Source organism: Pygocentrus nattereri, chromosome 13 (assembly GCF_015220715.1).
Source record: "Pygocentrus nattereri isolate fPygNat1 chromosome 13, fPygNat1.pri, whole genome shotgun sequence".
Taxonomy (NCBI): domain Eukaryota; kingdom Metazoa; phylum Chordata; class Actinopteri; order Characiformes; family Serrasalmidae; genus Pygocentrus; species Pygocentrus nattereri.
The window spans coordinates 30,113,300-30,136,934 of NC_051223.1; the positions used below are offsets into that span (position 1 = coordinate 30,113,300).

Here is a 23,635-nt window from a genome sequence, read left to right on the forward strand (position 1 = left end):
TTACATTTACAGCATTTAGCAGATGCTCTTATCCAGAGCGACTTACAAGAAGAATTTGCCAAACTGTGCAGGAACCTGGCCTTCAAGGACCAGAGCTTGCTAACCCTGACATAGTGCCATGTCATTGCTATAGTGCCATACAGTATTTGGAAAAAAGCAAAGCATAGTTTGACTCATTTGTGGCTGCTCTTGTGAGAGTATTAAGTCTTTAATTTCTAAATGTATGCAGCTTTGATCATGATTGTTTATAGTTACCTCTCTAGCAGATTCTGTCAAAGTAAATGTGTACAGTATGTGGTGCACAGTAGGAGCTGTGTTATATAATATGCAAATAGGGCTTTCCTACAGCTGTGTACCACACACAAACAGCTGTTTCATACATTGATTTGCAGTCTAACTAGCAGGCTGGAAATAAGAATGGGCTTTTGTATAGCATTCTGCTGTATTTACTCTAATTGACAGTCAACATCCAGTTATGAACATAGCTGAAAACATAGTTATGAAATATAGCACAAAAATAGCAGAGACCGTACTCTCTTGAACTGAAAGTACAGTCATATGCAAAAGTTTAAACACCTCCAGTCAGATTACATTTAACACATCCTCTAACTTAAACACAGCATTTTTATGCACATTTTAGCAAAGCAAGCAAGTTTATCTGTGTGTGCAAAGTGGTTGACTAGTTCTATGCTTAACTGAGTGCATTTACACAAATTAAAAAATCCAGTAACAGGATTATGATCGGATTACTAAATATGAAATTAATAAATATGAACTACACTAAAAATGTTCTTCACTGTCCAGTTAGAATATGAGAATATATTAAACTTTAATAACTTTATTAAAATAGTTTCCATAGAAATAAAGTGCGAACCACAAAACACAGCATATTAAGCTATTTTATAAACACTGAGTGTGTATACATACACTTAATAATCTGATCATAATCTGATTTCTGCAGTTATCTGATTGTTCAAACGGTCATGTAAACAGTCTACTGTGATTTCTTAGATCGAAGTAAGGTCTTGAAATCTGATTAAGAAATCTGATAAAGAAAGCTGGATTTTAGCTCTGTAATCAGATTTCTCAGTGCATTTTACTTGGATCTCTTTCAGATTTCTCAGTCTGCGTATGTGCTAAAATAGACTGCAGTACCAGAAATCTGATAACTGCCTCGCTCTTATAGATTTGGAGTTTTCCCATTATCTGATTACCCAAGTGCATGTAAACGTGTTGATCGGATTACTGATAAAATCTGATTTTCTGCAGATTAAGTGCATATAAACACCCTCAATGTTTGTCCCATGTTTTTTGTGGCTTTTAAATAGTGCTTAGGTTATAGTTCTATGTAATATTAATTAGGGACGTAATAATAAAAATGTATTTCATTGAATTGTATTGCACAACATTGTATTGTATTTACATTTGCATAGTGTAGTACTGTTGTATTGTGATAGCTTGGGGTTAACATATTAGCTCGTGGCTAGAGCATTAGACTGGGATGTTGTAAAGCACAACTATTATTTAATGTTGAACTCTGAAATACACTGAAAATGGAAACGTTAACATATTTTAATACAGCACCGCTGTATTGAATAGAATCAAATAATGAATTTTGTGAATTACCTTTGGTATTCATTACCCATCTTCATAAAAGATCTTTAGACAGGGTTATGTGAGGCCAAACAGCTTTATGTGGGGTGTGTGTTGCATATTTAATGTCTGCATCCTGGCTACATGCAGTCATTTGGGGTGTGCTGAGGAGGTGGTTATTGCTTTTAGGCCTTTTTTTACGATAGTGGAATGACTCCAGGTTCAGTGCTGCATGTTTACTTAGGCCCTAGGTTATGAAATAGAGTGATTATTTAAGTGAATCTATAAATAAAATCCTTTGAGTTCATACCGCTTCTTTTCCCTTTCTTGTCCCACAAGACACACTGCGTCATTTTATATTGGGATGGTTTAACCCCTTAACATTCCAGGCTTATTACATACTAAGGCTTATTATGCAATAACTACAGGGAATTCAATGCAAGCTAATGGAGCGTTTCTTATGTTGTGTAATAAAACTTTGGCTTAGTAAGGGGTTAATGTTGTAGTTACCTAAACAGTTTCTGTTCTTGGCTTCTAATACTGAACTGCATCATGTGTACCCACGTTCTGGTGAGGCCACAGATGTGTTTGAGATTGCTGTGAGCGAGATTGCTTTGCTTTCACATGTTGTCCTGCTTGCTGTATCGACTCTGTCAACTTGATTAACAGTCTAAACTAAGTTATGCCTCTCTGCATAGCTGCAGTACATCCTGGCACAAGCAGATGTCAATACTTACACTTGATAAACATAGAGTTAGGGCATGAATAGTCACTAGTACTGTGTTCTCTCCATCAGTTAAAAGTCATAGGACGAGCTTCAGTGAATTATGTAATATGTTTTCCTTGAAGGCTGAACTTGGCTATTTCTCTCTCACACTCTCCCTTAGAACAATGCCTCTTTGATGCTGCGTTTATTTTTTCCATCATCTTCACCACACAGTGTTCACATTGTGTTGCAGTAACTTCATTTTTCAGTGCTGTTAGAATCTGTAGTTCTTTAATACGTGTACAAGGAAACCTCTAGAAGATTAATGACTGAATGAAACAAGACTGAGTAAGCTTAGTTTTGCTGGACCACCATCGGCTGTATTGCATTTGTCTTGCAAGTGTCAATGGCATCACAACAACAGGGAGGCCATCATTCATGTAGGTTTCAAAAGATATATATTTTCCTTCGTTTTAGAAGATCTCTTTTAGAAGATCTCTCTGCTCTTGTCTCTGCACCTGTTCCTGGTTCACTGCCTGCTAAGTAATGTTAACTAGATTTAAATGTGGGTAGCCAAGTGCTGAACATGCATTCATGTAATTAAACAATATAATGGGTGAGATAACTACAACCAGTAGTTACAGCCACTTCTTTCTCACATTTAGACAGACTTGCAGACAGATGATGAAAACAAGATGGACTTTTTCTTCTTTTTTTTCCACGGAAACAATAATAGCAGATGCAGATGTTAACAAATTAGCATTCTGATCAACATTTTATCTCACCTTCCTACATCTTAAGACAAGCTACTGAATTGTGTACTGCAAACTACAGAAAATCCACAAACATAATGTGATGTTTTCTGGCTTTGGTGCAAAATAGAAAGGATCTTTTATGAAGAAAATGGTATGGTTCTGTATAGAACCATGAACACTCAAAGAGCCATTTGCATGATTAAAGGGTTCTTTGCACAATGAATGGGTTCTTCCGATTGATGGAGAATGTGCTGTAGATGATTCTATATGTAATATTTTTTGAAAAAGGTTCTGTATATCACTGATGACCGCTGGGATAGGCTCCAGTACCTCCCTGCGACCCTGAAGGAGAAGTGGCTTAGAAAATGGATGGATGGGATGGATGGATGGATGGATGGATGGTTCTGTATAGCACCAAAAAGGTTTTTTCTATTAGTACAAGCTTGATATTGTAACAATAGAAGAACCCTTTTGGTAGAATCCTTTTCAAATAGGTTCTATGTAGAAGAACCACATACAATATCATTCTCTGTCAATCTGAAGAACCAATTCACCATGCAAAAAACATTTTATCATGCAAAGGAGTGCTGAATGAATCTTTGAGTGTTCATAGTTTTATATACAATTTCTTGAAGAACCATCATTTTTAGGTGTGTAGCTAAGGTTAGCTTGACTGAAATGTGGCTAGCTACACTCCTGACGCATAGACATTTCAGCAAAGTGACACAGTCAGTCAGTGAAAATGTTTTATGAAAATTTTTTATTATTTTATAGAGAAAAGGAGAGAACGAGGACAGATACATTGAAAGAGAGACAGAGAGAGACAGAGGGAGACAGAGAGAGAGTATAGTATTCCCTTTCACTCAGGTATGATGTCAAGAGAATAAAATCTGTGAAAGGTGAAGTGGAAAAAAATGGGGTAGAAACAGAAGCTGAGAAAATATTAATTGAATATGTGTTGAAACTCCATTTGAAAGCCATTTGAGATGCTGCAATTTAACAAGCTGGATGTGTGAAAAGGTTGTAGCCTCATAAATGCCTCCTTGTACTGTCAAAGCATTAGTCATATCTCAGAGCTTTCATTAGAGTGACTCCATTCATGTGTGACCTAGCGAGTGGAGCACTGATGTTAAAATTCTGACTGTTCCCCATGTCCAAGAGTAATTTGTAGAAGCAATATGGTAAGGTGATGGGGTGAGCATTAGGGGTGATAAAAATGAAAAAGTACAGATCTCAGTGAGGAGGAGTTCCCTGAATTATGAAACTTTTGGGATGAATATGCCAAATGATTAATACGATAAAGATCTTAAGAGCATGTTAAAGGCATGCTCCGGCCAAAACGGAAAAAAAAAAAAAAAAAAAAAAAAAAATATATATATATATATATATATATATATATATATATGTGTGTGTGTGTGTGTGTGTGTGTGTGTGTGTGTGTGTGTGTGTGTGTGTGTGTGTATCCATTGCTAGGTTTTACGTAAACATGCTCACTCGCCTCTTACAGATGTGCTACAGAAGTCAATAAAGTGAGATTTCCTGGTTTAAAGACATTCCAATGATGTATTATGAAGGTGGGTGTAAATTTTGAAGTGCTTTGTGATAGACTTTTTATTTTTATAGCTGACTGAATTTTAGCCTAACAGAGAAAACAGTTTGATGACCATTTGAGGTTAGTGGTGTATTAGTGGTACTATGAAAAACCACAGATGTATTTATTAGCCAGTAAGGATTTGTTGAGCACTGTAAGGATTCCCAATAATTGATGTATCTGTGTAGTGCCTGCTGGGTTTTGTAGTGAAAGAACACTGGAAAATATGAGGAAAATATGAAAATGATACAACGTCATGAATTCTTTCAAACCAATGAGGCTTAGGTGTGCTGTGTTGCTCTACAGAATAATACATGACATAACACAATAACCTACAATATGCTACTTTTAGGCTGGAGTGTCCCTTCAGGTTTTATATATATATATATATATATATATATATATATATATATATATATATATATATATATATATATATACATATGTGTGTGTGTGTGTGTGTGTGTGTTTGTGCCTACATAATGGCACATATAGGGAGAAAACACTGCATGAAACTGTACATACAGTCCAATTAGTCCTCCACTCTACATCTCTCTGGAGGCTTATCAATTATTCAGGGTGTCACTAGCGATGAGTGCTTTTCATCTTCAGAGAAATACCGTAAACCATATAGCTTCCTCTAATGCACTTTACAATGTCTCTATGAAGAGAAATGTCTTACATGCACTTAATGAGAAACTTACTGATTCATATTCTTTTTTTTTACAGTGGTGGTAATAGGAACTAGGGGTTGTAGTGTCTACAACACAAATATATCCATTGTATTTACTATCCAAAACCGACACCTAGATGTGTCTTCTGAGTTTTTGTATGTAATGTTGATGATGGTACAATAGGCATAAATCTGAAAAAAGTTTTCTTTGGGAAAATGAATGGATTAAAATTAATTTTGGCTTAAAATTGAAAAAAAAAAAACAGTTGTTAAACAATGTCTCGGTCATCAGGCAGCATATTAATAACCACTTAATATAATACATTTCTGTTAGGGAGCTTTTAGAGTCGGACGTCCGGTTCCTATGACCACCACAGTGAGCAATTCTGACTGAAAGTTTCTCTAGAAACATTTTACATTTCATTAAACAACTCTGGATGACTGTTTTACGTGTCAGCCTTTTTATTATATAGAATTTTTAACTTAAACTAAAAAGGCTAGGGTGTAGGTTTAAGAGTCATTTACAGTGTACTCAGAGTACGAGGAGTCTTATTAGTCCTCCTACATCTCCTCTCAGGCACATAAATTATTTCTCCACCCTGTTGTGCTTTGAGAGGCGCGGCGTGAATGCGTGAATTGCAACGCATGCGCAGACCTCACGGGGATAGACGCGGTCGAGAATATTCTGCCTATATGACACCGCTGCTGTAAGGGGAGTGTGTGCTGTGGGCTCTGACGGAGGATCTCGGCAATAACCCGCCGTTCGTTCGTGAAACTCTCGTGTTTATCCGGCCGTTTTCCGACAACTCGCGTTAGAACTGGTTTACACTGTGGGAAAATGCTAGTCGACATAGCGCACCAAGCTCACGGCTACTAGCCAATCTCAGCACACGAGCCTTCTAACTAGCCAATCCCATCGCAGGCGGCGTGCTGCCACCAGCCAATCCCAGCGCACGTAGCCCCATTCTCGCCCAGGAGGCGTGGCTTGTCGGAATACGGGTGGGGAAAAAAGGTTGTACCTCACGCTGCTGCAGCTCAGAGCGAGGACAGAGTCACCTCAGAGACTCACACTGAGAGTCCAGTCTGAGGAAGATGCAGCATACTGCTCCACCACAGTAACTTACTACCTGGATATTCGAGCAGTAGACCTACATTTCTTACTGGATATATAACTGAGACCCGACGTGGAAGAACAAAGACAATGCCTGAGGAAAAAGGTACAGTTACAGTGTGATGATTTGTAGTTGTATTGCCACTCTAAACTGTCATCTTATACTGTTGTTGTGCAGCTGCCTGCTCTTACAGTGTTACACTTACTGCTGATCTTATTCAGCCACTGTTTTGCACTTCATTGAGCTCAGAGAGAGAAATAACACTGAGCATAGACTTCAGAATGGATTCAGTTCCATCAGTTATGGCATGTGGTATAAATAGTTTAAGGAAGCCATGACTGAATTATTGATTAAGTCAGTGGAGAAGTTGGGAATGTATGAGTCACAGTAATGAAATGTGTGGAATTGTGAGACATCATAGAAATGGAGGGTTTTTGTCTGAGATGGCAGAAATGACTGTGACCAGTAAATATCACCCTGTGACATAATAATTGGAACCATATCATTATTATTATGCTATCAAAGGCGTACATGGTCATTTTATTACATAAAAGATGTACAATAAATCATTAGTGTTCATTTTTTATTCAGTGTTTTATATTTGAATGGTTTTATTCCAAGTGCTTTATATCCATATTTGGGGTATAATGAGTGATGTACAACTGATGTATAATAGAAAACACAATATAGAATTGGCATTTCTTGTATATGTAAAGCGCACATACAGTAACATATATCATGAATTAAATTTTTTTTTTTTTTGGTATGGTCCTTTGGAGCAAAACCCTTAATTGCTTTTCACTTTTATATTTTGCATTTTATCTATATCTCAACTAAGGGGTTTTAATTTGTTTTGTCATGTGCACAGTGATCTTTTTCATGAATGTTTTAGTGATTTGAGAGGTGCCCACAAAAACAACAATATCGGCACCCCACCTAGTGAATAAACAGTTACAGGCAGGATGGCTCGCTGCTGCTCTCCAGGAGCTCTGATGCAATCTGGACCCTCTGGACAACAGCCTGGGCCCACTGTGTGTGTGTGTGTCTGTGTGTGTGTGTGTGTGTGTGTGTGTGTGGGGGTGTGTGTGTGTGTATAATATTGAGATAGTCAGGGAGTGAGAGAGAGGTATATAAAAAATACTGAGATTGTTTATGGTTAAAAACAATAATACCAAAATTTTGCCATTCTGAGACACTACAGTAATGACCTTATGACCATGATTTAATAAAGTGATTGAAAATTTCCGCTCGGTGGCATCACAGAATTTCAGAATATGGTCAGATATTTATGGTTTATGATAGCCAATCTGTCTTCAATCAATTGCAGGGAGGGTCCATGGGGTGTCTCAAGTCTCTCAGTGGTGTAGTAGTCATGAGACTTTGATGTGTGCATATGGCTCTGATAAGTCTGGACTACAGTTTAACACCCTGTGATCTGCAGTATTTCTTACATTTTAGGCAGAGCTGATTGTTCTACCTGTCCTGCCAGCCATGTTGTAACTTTGATTTCCAGACAAAAGCTGGTGTCACCTCAATCCAGTACAGGACTATTTTTTGGAGGAGGAGCACAAGTTATTTCAGATAGTTCAATGACTTTCACTGAAACATATTCACATTTTTCCCAACAATATAGCAAGCTAGTAGCTTTTTAAACTGTAACTTCTTAAAGATGTAACTTCTTAAAGGGTCTGCAATAACGCATTAATTTGCCTACTGTTTAAGAGGTTAAACACTTTTGCACAGCTTAGTCCAAGTTATTTGCTCTTTAGTGGATGGACATAACTGAGCAGTGCTAAAAATGTAGGTGGAATTTTATTGGTGTCAGTCACTCTATTTTGGATATGACTCTATGACAGTGGCAGTGTTTGAACCAATCAGATTCCATGCTGCTCGATTCAAGGCTGCTGGAATAGACACTAGTGATGATGTAACATTTGGATCTCTCCCAGCAGCCGGAAAGACGCCCCTCATACTGACAGCAGCAGCAGTAAACAAACCTGACTGCCCACTGCTCCACCTGGATACACTGCAGTCTGACAGTACAACGCCACCGTCTAATACACTTAACAACAAAGTAATGATGGAACACTTAACAACTGTAGTTATGGCTGTTAAGTAGTTTAAAAGTCAGGGCTCTTTGTTTTGTATATATCAGCATTTTATTTTGATACATATGACTGACATTATTTAAATGGCCCACCAGAAAACTCCATCCCCCACCCAGTGAGTGAACAAACATAATTTTATACTACATATAACTTATTCAATTCTTATTTCTCTTTAAAAGCTGTAATTTTGAAGCAAAGAAATATGTTATATTAATAACATCAATATATCAAACAATCAATATATATGTATGATCTCATAAGCTTTATATATATATGTATATATATATATATATATATATATATATATATATATATATATATATATATATATATTTATGAGATCATCAAAGCTCATAACCTCAAGGCTAACATTGTGCAGTGTGCATTCCTAAGTCATCACATATTTGCCTCAGAAGCCATGTTGATGTTGGAATCTATTCTCAAAATCACACTTTTCTAATGAGAAACTGGAACCCATTCTGCATAAACAAGTGTAAACATTGCGGTGGACCTTGGCACTTTAATGTGGTCTTGAGAACTTACAATCCATTATTCTACCTCCAGAGACTCTTGTTGGCCCATTTTAGCCAGTATGTAAGTCTGTAATGTTCAAAATGGGCATAGCTTGCTTTAATTTACCTTAGAAATTGTCTAATTTGGCATACAAACTCACAGTTGCAAAGTTAATAAGAGAGCTCTGTCTTTGTTGCATTTTTTTGAATATATAAAAGTCTCTTGCTTTGTTTCTTTCACGTTCTGGACATAAACATTAATGGTTAACGGTTAACCTTTACCAACAGTCATACTGAACTCCATTAGCCGAGTGCCAAGCTGTATTTTTAATCAGCAGTTTGCAAACAATGACAGCATCTTATCAGATGATGAGATCTTTCGAAGAACCTCTGCTTATGCAACAGCTTTAAGCAGCAGTGGTATTTTAGGAGGATAAACAGCACACAGACTGACCAAACTGGGTGTGATCTCTTATTGTACATTAGGTTCATTTGTGAGGTGTGCGACTGAGCGTTCCTGTGTTTCAGGCCTCTGTAAGGCCTCAGACTGCAAAGCAGAATGTATTGTTGTGACGTCTCATTGAGGTCTTCTCATTATAATTAGGTGTTTTCATGAATTCCGTTATAGTTATGTAATGCAGTTATGAGCTGTAAAGCAAAAACATTTTTCAGTCGTGCAAATTAAATCATATATTAAACTCTGTAATTGCCTTATGTGTTCTCAGTTCTTGGCTGTCTTGCATTTGTTCTCATTTCCACTCTATATCTACTAATAGCTGTCTTTGCTTTCCAATCACTTTTTCACCTGATTTGCATCATTATGAGGGATAAATGAATCATCAGGTTCCACTTGGCCTCAAAGGGGCACTTTGAGGTCAAATGCCAGGCACTACTGAAACGAATCTGTGAAGGTGAACCCCTGAATGGAAAAGAATGCTGTGGAGGTGTAATGCACAGTAGATGATAGTACAATGCAAATCTACCCTTAAATGTAAAACATGGTCCTTAAGGTCCTATTGTGTTTATTAAATGAGCTGTAAAGGCACACTACATTCGCTTTCCCAGGATAAACGTGCTTATATATTTTCATGAGTTAAAGCTACAATAGGTAAGATTTGGGGTTTTGGTGTCTTCTCTGGTGGAAATGTGTATGCAACATGCAGAGATACATTTTGTAACAGGAGCTATGTTGAGTGGGTGAAGGTATGACCCCAATGACAGTATTTGTACCCTGAAAGGTACAGTTTTGTCGGAGAGTATTGTAAGAAGTAATTTGGTGACAATTATTAGTAAATACATAACAACCAGCTGATTTTTTCATACATTAGTTTTTAAATATACCATAGATCCAAAAGTATTTTTATTCCTTTTGGTGAATTCAGTTACTTTAAGGTTCAGCCATTGCTGACAGAGGGGTTCAGATGGGGTTTAGCAGCAGCTAAACATGAGCCTAAGGTCACCATGCCCAGTGCCAGTCATCAGCTAGACTGCTCGAATGCCCCCCAGCACTGGGCTTTAGATCAGTGAAACTGTGTTGTGTGGAGTGGTGGAGCCTCATCCAATAGCTTTTAGAGGGGCTGGAGTGGCATTTGTGATCCAGAACTAATCATCAATGATCTGATGTCTCACTAATACTTTTGTAGCTGAATGCAAGCAAATGTGTACAGCCATGTTCCAACATCTAAAGTGAGGCATTCCCAAAAGAGTAGAGGCTGTTACTGCAGCAAATTGGGGAAAAACTCCTGTCACTGGATTCTGTGGCTGTCTGCTACAAATACTGCTCTCTACCCACAAGTAACACTTACCTTATATACTGTATAATACTACATACTAAGCTTTAAAATATGCTTATTTGTTATTTGATTATTAATTTCATAATAGTTTTACTGTAGTTTCATGAATCATGCCCTCCAATTCTTGTCCTTGTGTTATTAACTTTGCTTTAGAAGGTATCCTGGTGGGGTTAGTGGCAGAAGGACCCTGCAGTGGTAACCTGAGTGCAGTGAAGGGAGGGTCACGCATATAGATGCCCACCAGAATGTTGCAGAGCATGATGGAATCCCCCCGAGTTCAGGCAACCTCCTATTTATAGAAAACCTGTTTAAAGATGGACAACTCTTTCACCATACACCAACTGGGCTCAGTAAAGACAAGGCCCGAGTGTGTGAGTGTGCATGTGGAGGTGAAACTGTTTGTATATGGCCTGTGTTGGTGCCATTGTGAAATGTTGCCTATGTCTGATTGCTCCTGTGTGCTGACCTTTGGTAGGTGAAGCCACAGGGGCTTTGACAGTGAGCAGGAGTTGATGGATGGTATGAACATCTGTGCCAAATAGCTCAGTGTAATGGAGAAGCCTGCATGTGACACACTGGCAGCCGTCCTTCCATTGCATTGCAGCTTGACGCTTTTTATTGGCCCAACCATAAACTCATAGCTCGAGGAGATGAGTGTTTAGATGCATAGAGTGTATGGATTGGTTCTTCCGAATTTAAGAGGACTACAATGATTCATTTTAGTTGTGACACCTGAACCTGGTGATTGCTTGATCGTCAAGTTACCAGTAATGCTTGTAACCTAAGCACCATTTAGTGTCCACTTTATCATGGTTGTGGTCAGAAATGAGAATTGATCTAAGGACGCCAAGGACTGATCCTTGGAATTGATCTAAGGACTGGTGTTTAGATACACAGAATACATATCCTACCAAATATTAACATTAAATGGCCAGAACCTGCTGATGGGTTCATGTTTCCACTGTCAGTTTGGATGGATTTCTTTCTGAATAATAAGCCCAAGAATGCAATAAGCTGGAGGACTACTAACTGCTGGTACTAACCACAGCATTTAATTTTCAGACGTTTAAAAAAGGGACTGATGCTCTACTAATGACTTCAGTAACATGCCATTCAATCAACCGTTTAGCACTGATGTGCTGTATGCAACTGTACCTGCTGCTGTGAACTGATTTTATTCAGCAACATGTGGAAGAGACCAATACTGTAGAGAAATGAGGTGCATTAATTTTTGAGGTATAATCTATGACTTAATTAGAATCAGATTGGTTCATAATCTAAAATTACCATAACAACACATTATAAAACATAATAGATAAATAACTTAAATAAATGAACACTATAAAAAAGTGCAGATCTCAAAAATCAGAAGGGATCTTGTGCCTGAATGGGCAACGCTACTGTATGCAAACAGCATATATGTCTATGTTTTATTTTCTTTATATGTGTACAAAAGCATGATTCACAAGCAAGATTTACATTTTTCTACATCATTTGATTCATCCTTTACATTGTGTGAGCATTTCTTAATGATTGGGCCAGTATGGTTCTTGGAATGAAATCTTTTTACATTAACTTCCAATAAAAGTTAAGAACTTTTTTCTTTTAAAAGTCCATCCATCCATCCATCCATCCTGCACCGCTTATCCGAGTCCGGGTTGCGGAGGCAGCAGCCAAAGCAAAGAGGCCCAGGCCTCCCTCTCCCCTGCCACCTCCTCCAACTCTTCCGAAGGGATACTGAGGCGTTCCCAAGACATTCGAGAGATATAATCCCTTCAACGTGTCCTGGGTCTTCCCTGGGGTCTCCTCCCCGTCTGACATGTCTGGAACACCTCCCTAGGGAGGCGTCCAAAGGCCATCTTTACCAGATGCCCGAACCACCTCAGCTGGCTTCTCTCAACATGGAGGAGTAGCGGCTCTACTCCGAGCCTCTCCTGAATTGCCAAGCTTCTCAACCTATCTCTAAGGGAGAGTCTGGTGACCCTGCGGAGAAAGCTCATTTCGGCTGCTTGTGTCCGCAATCTCATTCTTTCACCATGACGGACCAGTTTAGCGTCCGCATTACTGCATCCCAGCCACTTCACACTCGGCTGCAAACTGGTCCAGAGAGAGCTGGAGGTCTTGGCCTGATAATGCCAACAGAATCACATCATCTGCAAAAGCAGACAAGAAATCCTGAGGTCACAATATAGGACACCCTCCGCCAGTTGGCTGTTTTGAGAAATTCTGTCCATAAAAGTTGTGAACAGAATCAACGGACAACGGACAGCCCTGGCGGAGTCCAACCCTGACTGGAAACCAGTCTGACTGACTGCCGGCTATACGAACCAAGCTCCTGTTCTGTTTGTACAGGGACTGAATGGCCCGTAACAATGAGTGCCTCATCCTGTACTCCCGGAGCACTCCCCACAGGAACCCCCGAGGGGCGCGGTCGAATGCCTTCTCCAAATCCACAAAACACATGTAGACTGGTTGGGCAAACTCACACGCACCCTCCAGGACCATGGTGAGGGTAAAAAGCTGGTCCAGTGTTCCCCCAGCTGGGCGAAACCCGCATTGTTCCTCTTGTATCTGAGATGCAAGACCTTACCAGCTAGGCTGAGAAGTGTGATCCCCCGATAGTTGGAACACACCCTCCGGTCCCCTTTCTTAAAAAGCGGGAACACCACCCTAGTCTGCCATTCCAGGGGGACCGCCCCAGATGTCCACATGATGTCGCAGAGGCGTATCAGCCAGGACAGCCCTACAACATCCAGAGTCCTCAGGAAATCTGGGCAGATCTCATCCACCCCCGGTGCTCTGCCACCAAGGAGTTTTCCAACCACCTTGGTTACCTCAGCCCGAGTGATGGACGGACCCTCGCTCAGATCTCCAAGCTCTGCCTCCTCTAGGGAAGGATTGTTGGTGGGATTGAGAAGATCCTTGAAGTATTCCTTCTACCGTCCAACGAAGTCCCCAGTCGAAGTCAGCAGCCCCCCAGCCCCACTGTATACAGTGTTGGTTGGGAACCACTTTCCTCTCCTGAGGCGCCTGACGGTTTGCCTGTCGATAATCTTTCTCCATGGTCTCACCAAACTCCTCCCACAGTTTTTGCCTCAGCAACCGCAGAAGCTGCGACCCGCTTGGCCTTTCGCTACCCAACTTTTGCCTCCAGAGTCCCACAAGCCAGCCATGCCCGATAGAACTCTTTCTTCAGCTTGACGGCTTCCTTTACCCAAGGTGTCCACCAACGGGTTCGGGGATTGCCACCACAACAGGCAAATTCGACTTTGAGGCCACAGCTCCAATCAGCTGCATCGACAGTGGAGGCACAGAACAGGGCCCACTCGGACTCGATGTCACCGGCCTCCGTCGGTATGCGGTCGAAGCTTTGTCGGATGTGGGAGTTGAAGATCTTTCTGGTAGGTTCCTCTGCCGGACGTTCCCGCAACTCGTTTGGGTCTGCCAGGTCTGTTCGGTATTTTCACCCGCCATCTGATCCAACTCACCACTAGGTGGTGATCGGTTGACAGTTCTGCTCCTCTCTTCACCCGGGTGTCCAAAACACACGGTCGCAAATCCGATGACACAACTACAAAGTCGATCAACGAACTGCAGCCTAAGGTGTCCTGATGCCATGTGCACTTATGCACACCTTTGTGTTCGAACATGGTGTTTGTTATGGACAGACTGTGGCGAGCACAGAACTCCAATAACAAAACACCACTCGGGTTCAGATCGGGGAGGCCGTTCCTCCCAATCACGCCCTTCCAGGTCTCACTGTCATTGCCCACGTGAGCGTTGAAGTCACCCAGCAAGACAATGGAGTCCCTGCAGGGGGCACTTTCCAGTACCCCCTCCAGGGTCTCCAAGAAGGCCAGATACTGTGAACTGCCATTCGGTGCATGAGCACAGACAACAGTCAGAGCCTGTTCCCTGACCCGTAGGCGCAGGGAAATAACCCTCTTGTCCACCGGGGAAAACCCCAACGTACAGGCACTGAGCCGGGGAGCTATGAGTAAGCCCACTCCTGCCCAACGCCTGGTATCTCTCAGCCTCATACTCTAGCTCGGCTCTTTCCCTGCCAGAGAGGTAACGTTCCATGTTCCAAGAGCCAGTAGCTGAGGATTGGAGCGCCAAAGCCCGCACCTTTGGCCGGCACCCGATCCACAATGCACCGGACCCCATAAGCTCCTCTCCCATGGGTGGTGGGTCCGTGGGAGAGTGGTCCCATGTAGCTCTTTCGGGCTGGGCCCGGCCGGGACCCATGGGTAAAGGCCCAGCCACCAGGCGCTCGCCGAGGAGACCCTCCCCCAGGCCTGGCTCCAGGGTGAGGCCCCGGTAACCCTAATCCGGACGAGGGAGCCATTTGTCACTGTTTGCACACTGTGAAATTAGACATCTGCATTTAACCCATCCGTGCAGTGAAACGCCCACATACATGCACACTAGTGGGCAGTAAGCACACTTGCCCAGAGCAGCGGGCAGCCCTATCCACAGCACCTGGGAAGCAACTGGGGGTTAGGTGCCTTGCTCAAGGGCACTTCAGTCATGGACCGTCAGCTAAGGGGATCGAACCAGCGACCTTCCGATCACAGGGCTGGTTCTCTAACCTCCAGCCCATGACTGCCCCATCAGTAAAATATATTACATCAATGCGGTTGCTGTCCTTTAGTTTATTTCCTTTTTTTTTCCAGGGTTATTGATGTGATATATTTCACAGAGATGTATGAGAATATTCTTATAAAATTTGTAATGGTAAATATTTGCTTTCAGGAAATATCAGCATCGAAAAGATGTTCAGGTTTGACAGATATTTGATGATGTATTTATTGTGCTCTAGAAGAGTAATATATTTGGGTGGTGCTAGTTACTAGTGCTAAAGGTCCGTTTTCAAGTCATTCGTGTCATAAATAAGTGTTTGATTTCTCTGTAATGCTATTCCAAGTAGATATAATGTCTGTTTCCACATATCAGTCCACTATTCCCATCACTGTGTCCCCAATCTTTTATTCATGCTGACGTTATGTACACATTGGCATAAAATACATTGAATTCATTGCTGATTTCAGTGTTAAACAAAACAAATCTGGACAAGTAATCCAGCTTCATACCTACATTATGCTGCTCTCTATGCAAGCCAGTATTAAACATTCCTCTTTATCCTAGAATAAAACAAACCTGTGTCTCTAAAGCACTTTGGTAAATGGTTGCCTAACCCTTCCAACATTCTTGTCCTTATTGGAAACATACTTTCCTGCTGAATGCTGGTAGTGGGCTCCTGTGGGCACCATCAAACAGTGGGCGTGCCTCCAGTGTGCATGTTACTGTTTCCATTACATTTACTTTTCTCTTGAAGAAAACCCCCTTGTCAGTATTCTAGATCTTAATCTTAAGTCTTAATCTAGAAGTATCTGCTCAAACATGAAACAGATTTATGGTCAGAGTTGTTTTAATAGCGAGTTAGCCAAAGAGAGATGTTGTATAATTCAATGCAAATGGAATGGAAAAGTTATGCATCCTCCTGAGCCTGGCAGCTGGAGCAGGTTCATCTCCTGCTTGATTTCTGCTCTCCCTCTCAGGGCTGGATAAGATGTGTTTGTGTTGGGTTTAGGCTGCATGGCCCACTGCTGTTTAACAAGTGCACTTGATCTCTCAGAACAGGAAATCATTTTAGCTCAAAAGGGAGACTGTAAACATTCCCAACATGCTTTGCTTGAGATGCAGCTGGGGAAAGGGATTCTCTTAGGGACCAATAAGGTATGTTGACAAGGTCAATGCTGTTGTTGCACAGTGTACTGGTGTCAGGGGTAAATATATTGTAGTGAACGTAAGATCGTGTGGTAGCACCTATTATGATGCTGATACAATCTATCTGTAGTTTAGCCAGGGTTATCAGTAACTTTATACATTACTAGTTGTATGTGTGATGTTAGAGCAAATTAGTGTGATTGACTGATAATTGTTCACCATATTGTTCATGTGACTCTGGTTTAGCATGGGCCATTCTCTGGTCAGCCACCAAGCATTCTGTCTTTTTGATATAAGTGTGAGCTGCCAGCTTTCCATTGGTTCAGACTGCTTCCCGGTCATGTAATTTCTGTGCCTGTGCTAAATATGGATAGAAACTGAAGATATGATTTTGAATCAGTATAAAAAAAATTCTGAGCCAAAGCAGTCTATATAAACTAAGGCCAAGAATTTACAATATTTACCCTGTATTTACACTGTATTCATCATTTTATTATCAAATCAACACATCTTAAGTTATTTTCTGTAATCAAATTACTGAAAGGTTGATAGTGAGAAGATGTAATGCACATTATAATTATCTGAGGGCTAAAAAGGTGTAAACATAAAAAAAAAAAATTAAAAAATTTTAAAGTTAAAGCCTGTAAAACAATCATTTTAAAAATGCATATTTGAAATTTTCGGTGCATAAACAGTGCAAAACATGGTGAAAAAATGAACATATTTATAGATCTGATCAAATTAAAAGTACACTTTTTTATACATACATTTACAGTAAATGCCTGGCATGCCAGGTTGATGAGAACATTAGAACATCTGATTGCTCCAAGTGATCTGTCCTCCTTCACTACATTCTTCAAAGATGTTTCATGTTGGGCCTTCCTCGTGGTCTTACATAAGATCTGTGTAGAACCCTTTCAAAGTTCTTTTATCTAATTAAAGGCCCAGCAGGTCTGTCTCTGAATGCTACAGTCGTCAAACCGGCTTCAAGCAGAAGGTACTTGATGAATGAGCACCAGACTGAGCTGTAAGCCTCAGAGAACAATTAGCTCAGGGAACAGCCCACGCAAAAGTCCACTACAGAGTCCCAGTGATGGGATGTCCGACAGAAACCGGTTTTGCTCCACACCCTTTGAAAACAAGTGCCCTAGTTGAGAGACAGAAACAGCCCTGTGTTCTTCCAGGAGTTCTGAGCTCCTCCACTTTCGTGAGCTGCTTTCTGAAACCTATAAATGGTATAATAACTTTAATATAGTATTGTAACAATGAAGAGTATATTAAAATTAAAACTCTCACTATTACATCCTCCCCTCTCTTCTGAGGGTCTCTCATTAACTGTATTTTGTGGAAAGCACTGTCAGTGTTCAAAACTAGTAGGGATGCACTGATATGGGAATTATTGGCCAATGACAGTGTCCAGTTTTTTCAAGTAAATATCTGCTGACACTGATGCCGATAAAATTTTTAAAAATAAGACTGTGCACTTACAAGTATACTAAAAGGAATAAAATACATACATTTTAGCACAGTAGCCCAGCATCTCCTAAACATTGTGCTCTTCTGGACTACGATAATGCATCGTCATATCGCTGCCATCGGAACAAAACCTCTTATTTCCATTTTTGTAATTTTTCAGTTTTTACATAATTTGAAAACACCTGTTGGTCTTTACATTGTTTAAATAAATGATAATCATGATTCATGATAAATGGACCTACAAAATAGCCCAGAATTACTTGGAAAAAAGTCTGGTTGTATTGACTTCCATTAAAAGTATAGTATGTTTTCTCCTTCTCCTGTAAAGGTACCATTCTGGAGATATGAGGTTTTGTTCAGACAACAGCAATATATTTGTTTAAAATATTGGCCAAATCCAAATATCTACTGGATGTGGTACTTTTTTTGAAGCAAATCCGTGCATCATTAAAAACTAGAAATCTCACTTCAATCTTCCTTTTTATTTAGTTTTATAGTTTTATACTGCTTTGTAAGATCACAAGCATACCACTTTGCTGTCTTTTGGTTTGAAATAAAATTTGCATTCTTCCATTTCAACACAAAAACAAACAAAAAAAAGAAAAATCATATCAAACCATTTATAATATAAAAATTTGAAACCAAGATAAATTTTGTGGGAATAAAAAGTCTGAGAACCAGTCATGTCATATGCAAAAAGATGTATGCTGTTACAACCTAAAATCTACATAGCGGAATAAAAACACAACACATCTGTCATCTTCAGCATGTCCGTTCCATGAAACATTAAAGAAGGGTCTCTTCTAAAAGTGGCTTAGGAGCATATTTGTTTTATGAGGTTTTTCTGCATTTTTCTTTGTCTCTGAATCTTGATCCTTGTCAGACAGTGCTCATTCTGTTTAAGGGCTTGGTTGATTTAAATATAGATTATCCATCCATCCATTTTCTAAGCCGCTTCTCCGTCAGGGTCGCGGGGGGATGCTGGAGCCTATCCCAGCAGTCTTCGGGCGGAAGGCAGGATACACCCTGGACAGGTCGCCAGTCCATCGCAGGGCAGACAGACAGACACAGACAGTCACTCACACACAGGGGCAATTTAGCACGTCCAATTGGCCTAACTGCATGTCTTTGGACTGTGGGAGGAAACCGGAGAACCCAGAGGAAACCCACGCAGACACGGGGAGAACATGCAAACTCCACACAGAGAGGACCCTGGCCGCCCGCTCGGGGAATCGAACCCAGGCCCTCCTCGCTGTGAGGCGGATAGCGCTTACCACTACGCCACCAATCTAAATATAGATTAATGATTCATAATCCAGCAGAGCTCCCTGTTCTTCTTGTCTGCTGCACTAGCGCAAAAGTGGACGTTCCTATATGGTTTGTTTTAAGTTAATTGATACTTTTTTAATCCCACAAATGGGGAAATTCCTCCTCCGCATTTAACCCATCCATGAAGTGAAACACCACATACACACTAGTGAATACGGGGCAGTGAGCACACTTGCCCAGAGCAGTGGGCAGCCCTATCCATGATGCCCGGGGAGCAATTGGGGGTTAGGTGTCTTGCTCAAGGACAACTCAGTCATGGACTGTAGCAGAGCCTGGGGATCGAACCAGCAATTTTCCGGTCACAGGGCTAGTTCCCTAACCTCCACCCCACAACTGCCACAAAAAAGTTTTAAAGTGGAATTAGATTATGACCTCAATTATTTGTTTCTTGGCAACTTTTTTTCTTTGCATTTTGTGATTGATGTTCCAATGAAAGAAGATGAAGTATACCAGAACAGCCTCTCTGTTGTTGAAGGCAGGCTGAAACTAGCATTCTCAGGTGCTGCTGTAAGAATCCAAACCATGTTTTCTTGTATGACCTCATGTTCTAGATATCCTCTTGCTGTGTGTCTGTCTGCTTTCCTGCACTGAAAACAGTATGATGACATGTTTTGAACCTATAATGTTTTTGTCACCTATAGATGCATTAAGGAGGAAGTGTGGACAAGCAGAATGTGTTAATGTGTCCTTGATTGATGTGTGACCTCTCACTGTTTGATCCCTGAGTGTGTGTGCCTGCTGTGAGCGGGATGAGCGTGGACACGTTCTTTTATATGACACTGATTAACCCATACTTTCTTTCTTTTCATCCATGTCTCTGCCTGTCCATCTTTCTTTCTCTCTCTCTTTATCTTTCTTTCACTCTCACTCTCTCTTTCACTCTCACTCTCACTCTCTCTTTCACTCTCACTCTCACTCTCTTTCACTCTCACTCTCCCTCGCTCTCCTTCTCTCGCTCTCTCCCTCTCTCTCTCTGTCTTTCTCTATTGCTGCACCCTCTCCATCTCTCTGTCTCTCTCTCTCTCTCTCTCTCTCTCTCTCTTTCTTTCTCCATTGCTTTCTTTCACCATACACTCTCCATCTCTCCCTTCCTCTACTTTGCTTTCTTTCATTGTGCCCTCTACATCTCTCTCTCTCTCTCTCTCTCTCTTTCTCTCTCTCTCTCTTTCTCTCTCTCTCTCTCTCTCTGTCTCTCTCTCTCCTACAGCATTTCAGCAGCAGGCGGTGCATGGTCCCCTGGAGCAGTCTAAGGGGCCGCCCCATAGTGGGCCCATTCCGTGTCAGAACTGTGGCAAGGCCTGCAAGGGGGAGGTGCTGCGAGTGCAGAACAAACATTTCCACATAAAGTGCTTTGTCTGTAAAGGTAACGAGTCCAATCAAGCATTCTCACTCTGCCAACTCACTGAAATAACTCATATAGGGTGTCAGTGATCTTACATTCATTCATCCACATTCATGTCTAAAGCAGTTTACTGAAGTATAGTGAAGGCTCTGCCACTGACCTTTACAATAAAGGAGTCATAGGATTAACTGAGTAAACAAATGTGCTTTGCAAAGTGCTGTGCAACTGCCAGAGCTTCTTTAGTCACACACACCTGTTCGGACAACTATGCTCAAGGAAATAGAGGACAATGACAAGGTGCCTTTTAGTTTTTCACAGAATACAGGACTCTGAACACTTTAAGTCAGCTGTCATTATACCTGTTGTAGCCAGATTGATGGTTAAGAGCAGAAAAGCAGCATGTTTCTGTGGTGAAATGCCAAAGGATAAAACTTTTGCCACGTTCCCATTACAAGCCTCGTTGATTAAATCCAGTTTTGCTCAGATCCGATCTTCATACAATGATGATTAACATTTGTTTAGGTAAGTGACTCAAATCTGTCATTAACATAAATGAACCTTCATCCCGAAACGACCCACATGTGTGCGATGAGCAGCAAACAAACTAACCTACAGAACAAGCCTTTGCTATGAGGATAATTAGCTCTGAATCAGGTGTGTTGCTTCTCAACCGTTTGTTGTTAACACTAACTTCAGGCAAGTGGATTATCTTATGTCTGATCTCCTTAGAGAAATCCTCTGAAAAATCAATATAATTTTGCCATTTTGACAGGAAATTAAATAAATGAAAGGTGGTCTTCGACTTTGCACACCGCTTTGAATCACTCAGCCTTCCTATATACCTGCAGATGCATATGAGGTTTTGTCAGCAAGAGAATGCAGACGTTTAATAATGCCAGCAGACCTGGCTGTGTACTCAAACAAAACAGTTCAGCAAAAAGTTACATTTGACACTTTTTATGCAGCAAAATTTCATTCAGATATTCAATGCATGTGTGTGTGCATGTGTGTGTGTGTGTGTACTGTAAGCAGGACCATTACTCCCAGCGGCTGTTGTCTGTGTAATGTTATTGTGAACACAGATGCTGGTTGCTGGGCGACCTACGGGTTCAGACGGCGTCTGTCTCTTGCGAGAGTTTAGCACATTTATTCTTACATCAGTGTTTGAGCCCTGATCACACACACTCCTCCCATCAGTGCACAGTACAGCCTCCAAAAACATCAGGCGATGACCTTTCTCACTTTAAAACGAGTGATGACCACAAACCCTACAGCCACAGTCAGGGGTGTATAAAGTAATGTTCTTGTCCTCGCTCTCCAAGCCTATTTGAGGTTGGTCATAACAGGAAAAACTTTCCCTTCGCATTCCATTTCAGGAGTTTGGGATAAATTACATTTCATCTAATTTACAGATTCTGTCAGCTGTCATCTGGTATCAGTGTCATGAGATAGAATAAAAGAGAGAGATGGAGGGAGAGAGAGAGAGAGAAAGACAGAAAGCAATAGAAAGCAGTGGAGAGAGAAAAATGCCTAACAGTGTTGATAAACTGCATGTTCCTATTTTTTTCACTGTATCACGGTATCAGATGCTGTTTAAGTATGAATTAATAACATTAATGAAACTATTTTTCCTGAATACTGGCACTGCTAAAGGAATATCCTATAAACCTGATGTAGCTTGTTTGTCTTCTTTTAAAATTACATCAAATATAAACTTACACTGTACTGTAGGTATAAACCAGGTTCCAGAAAGTGATCATTGCTATATATGTAGTTTTTATGTATTTTAAACTTTGTGCACAGTTTGACTTTGCTTCATCTCTCCCTCTGAAACTCTTTGTCCACTTGGGCACAAATCAAGGGTTTGTCCCGCTATTTAATGCTAATTAGGGCCAGTGGACAGCAGTACGAGTTGCTATGTGTGTGTTGTTGTGCCAGAGGGCTCCTGGTGCCAGCTCACTGAAGGGGAACTCTCAGTGAACGTGTTGGTCATTTGCAATTAGCACATGCATTCAGAGGAGTTTCCTTTTACACAGCCTCTTCGAGGCCCAAGTCATTCAGCAGAGACAACCTACAGGCCCAAAATACTTTAGCTATAAACAGCTTGGCAGTCAGATCAGACTCAGGATCAGAATTGTTTATTGTTTGGCTTTTTTAGGTTTTCACACACAAGGACCTTGACCGAAATGGAGCCCTTCTCTGTTGTTAGTATTTTTCTATATAGGGGAGAACTATTTTGTTTACTACATAGAGGTAAAACCACATCACCAACCTGCGTCAGCTTTCACTAGTCACATAAACAAAACAGTGATAGTTGCTTGAGAGGCTGAAGTTTCTTTTTAATAGCTGTGGATATTTCATAAACACTTTTAAAACTTTAGTGGATGAGGAGTAGAAAAAAGTACAAACTTGATTAAATAACTCATGAAATTCCTGGTCCATGATTGCAGTAACCTCCAGTTACCACTCTGTGTTTTTTGCTATATGATGAGCAGTAAATAGATCAGGGTCTTTGATTTTAACTGTACAGTGCTGCTGTTTTTCACTGAGTTAAGAGCATCTAGTAATTTAATGTTTAGTGGCTCAGCAGCCACTGCTAACATATTGGTCTTCTCTTCATTGTTTAGTAATAAAAGACTTGCAATGCATTTTTGTATATTTTCATTGGGTTAAGTGATCTATAAAGGTCACTAGAAATTAGAAGTGCATTTAGAACGGTGGGTGATGACCACGTAATAGAGCCTAAATACGAATCAATATCAGTCACAACTGAGGAATTTGTCAGGGTTTACAGCTTACAGAAAAAGTGTTTCTGATCATTAGGAATGCTATTTTTAAAACTTGATTAAAAACTTTTTTTGCTTAAACCAGCAAACATCTAGTGTTTTTTGGGTTTTTTTCTTCTAGAATTTGTA

The 23,635-nt window shown here is 40.6% G+C and overlaps 1 protein-coding gene across 15 annotated transcripts in view; it reads left to right on the forward strand.

Annotated features, from left to right (window-relative positions):
- The window catches only part of ablim2 (actin binding LIM protein family, member 2), an 89,941-nt gene that overhangs the window by 11,781 nt on the left and 54,525 nt on the right, over positions 1-23,635 (forward strand). For 2 of the 15 annotated variants that reach the window (XM_017702011.2, XM_017702043.2), the window contains exons 1-2: positions 6,262-6,535; positions 20,586-20,741. In XM_017702011.2, the coding sequence (XP_017557500.1) occupies positions 6,520-6,535; positions 20,586-20,741 (172 nt within the window). In that variant the 5' untranslated portion in view covers positions 6,262-6,519. Of the gene's footprint in view, positions 1-6,261; positions 6,536-20,585; positions 20,742-23,635 lie in introns of those variants that run through there. The other 13 variants (XM_017702094.2, XM_017702059.2, XM_017702051.2 and 10 more) reach the window with 12 other exon arrangements.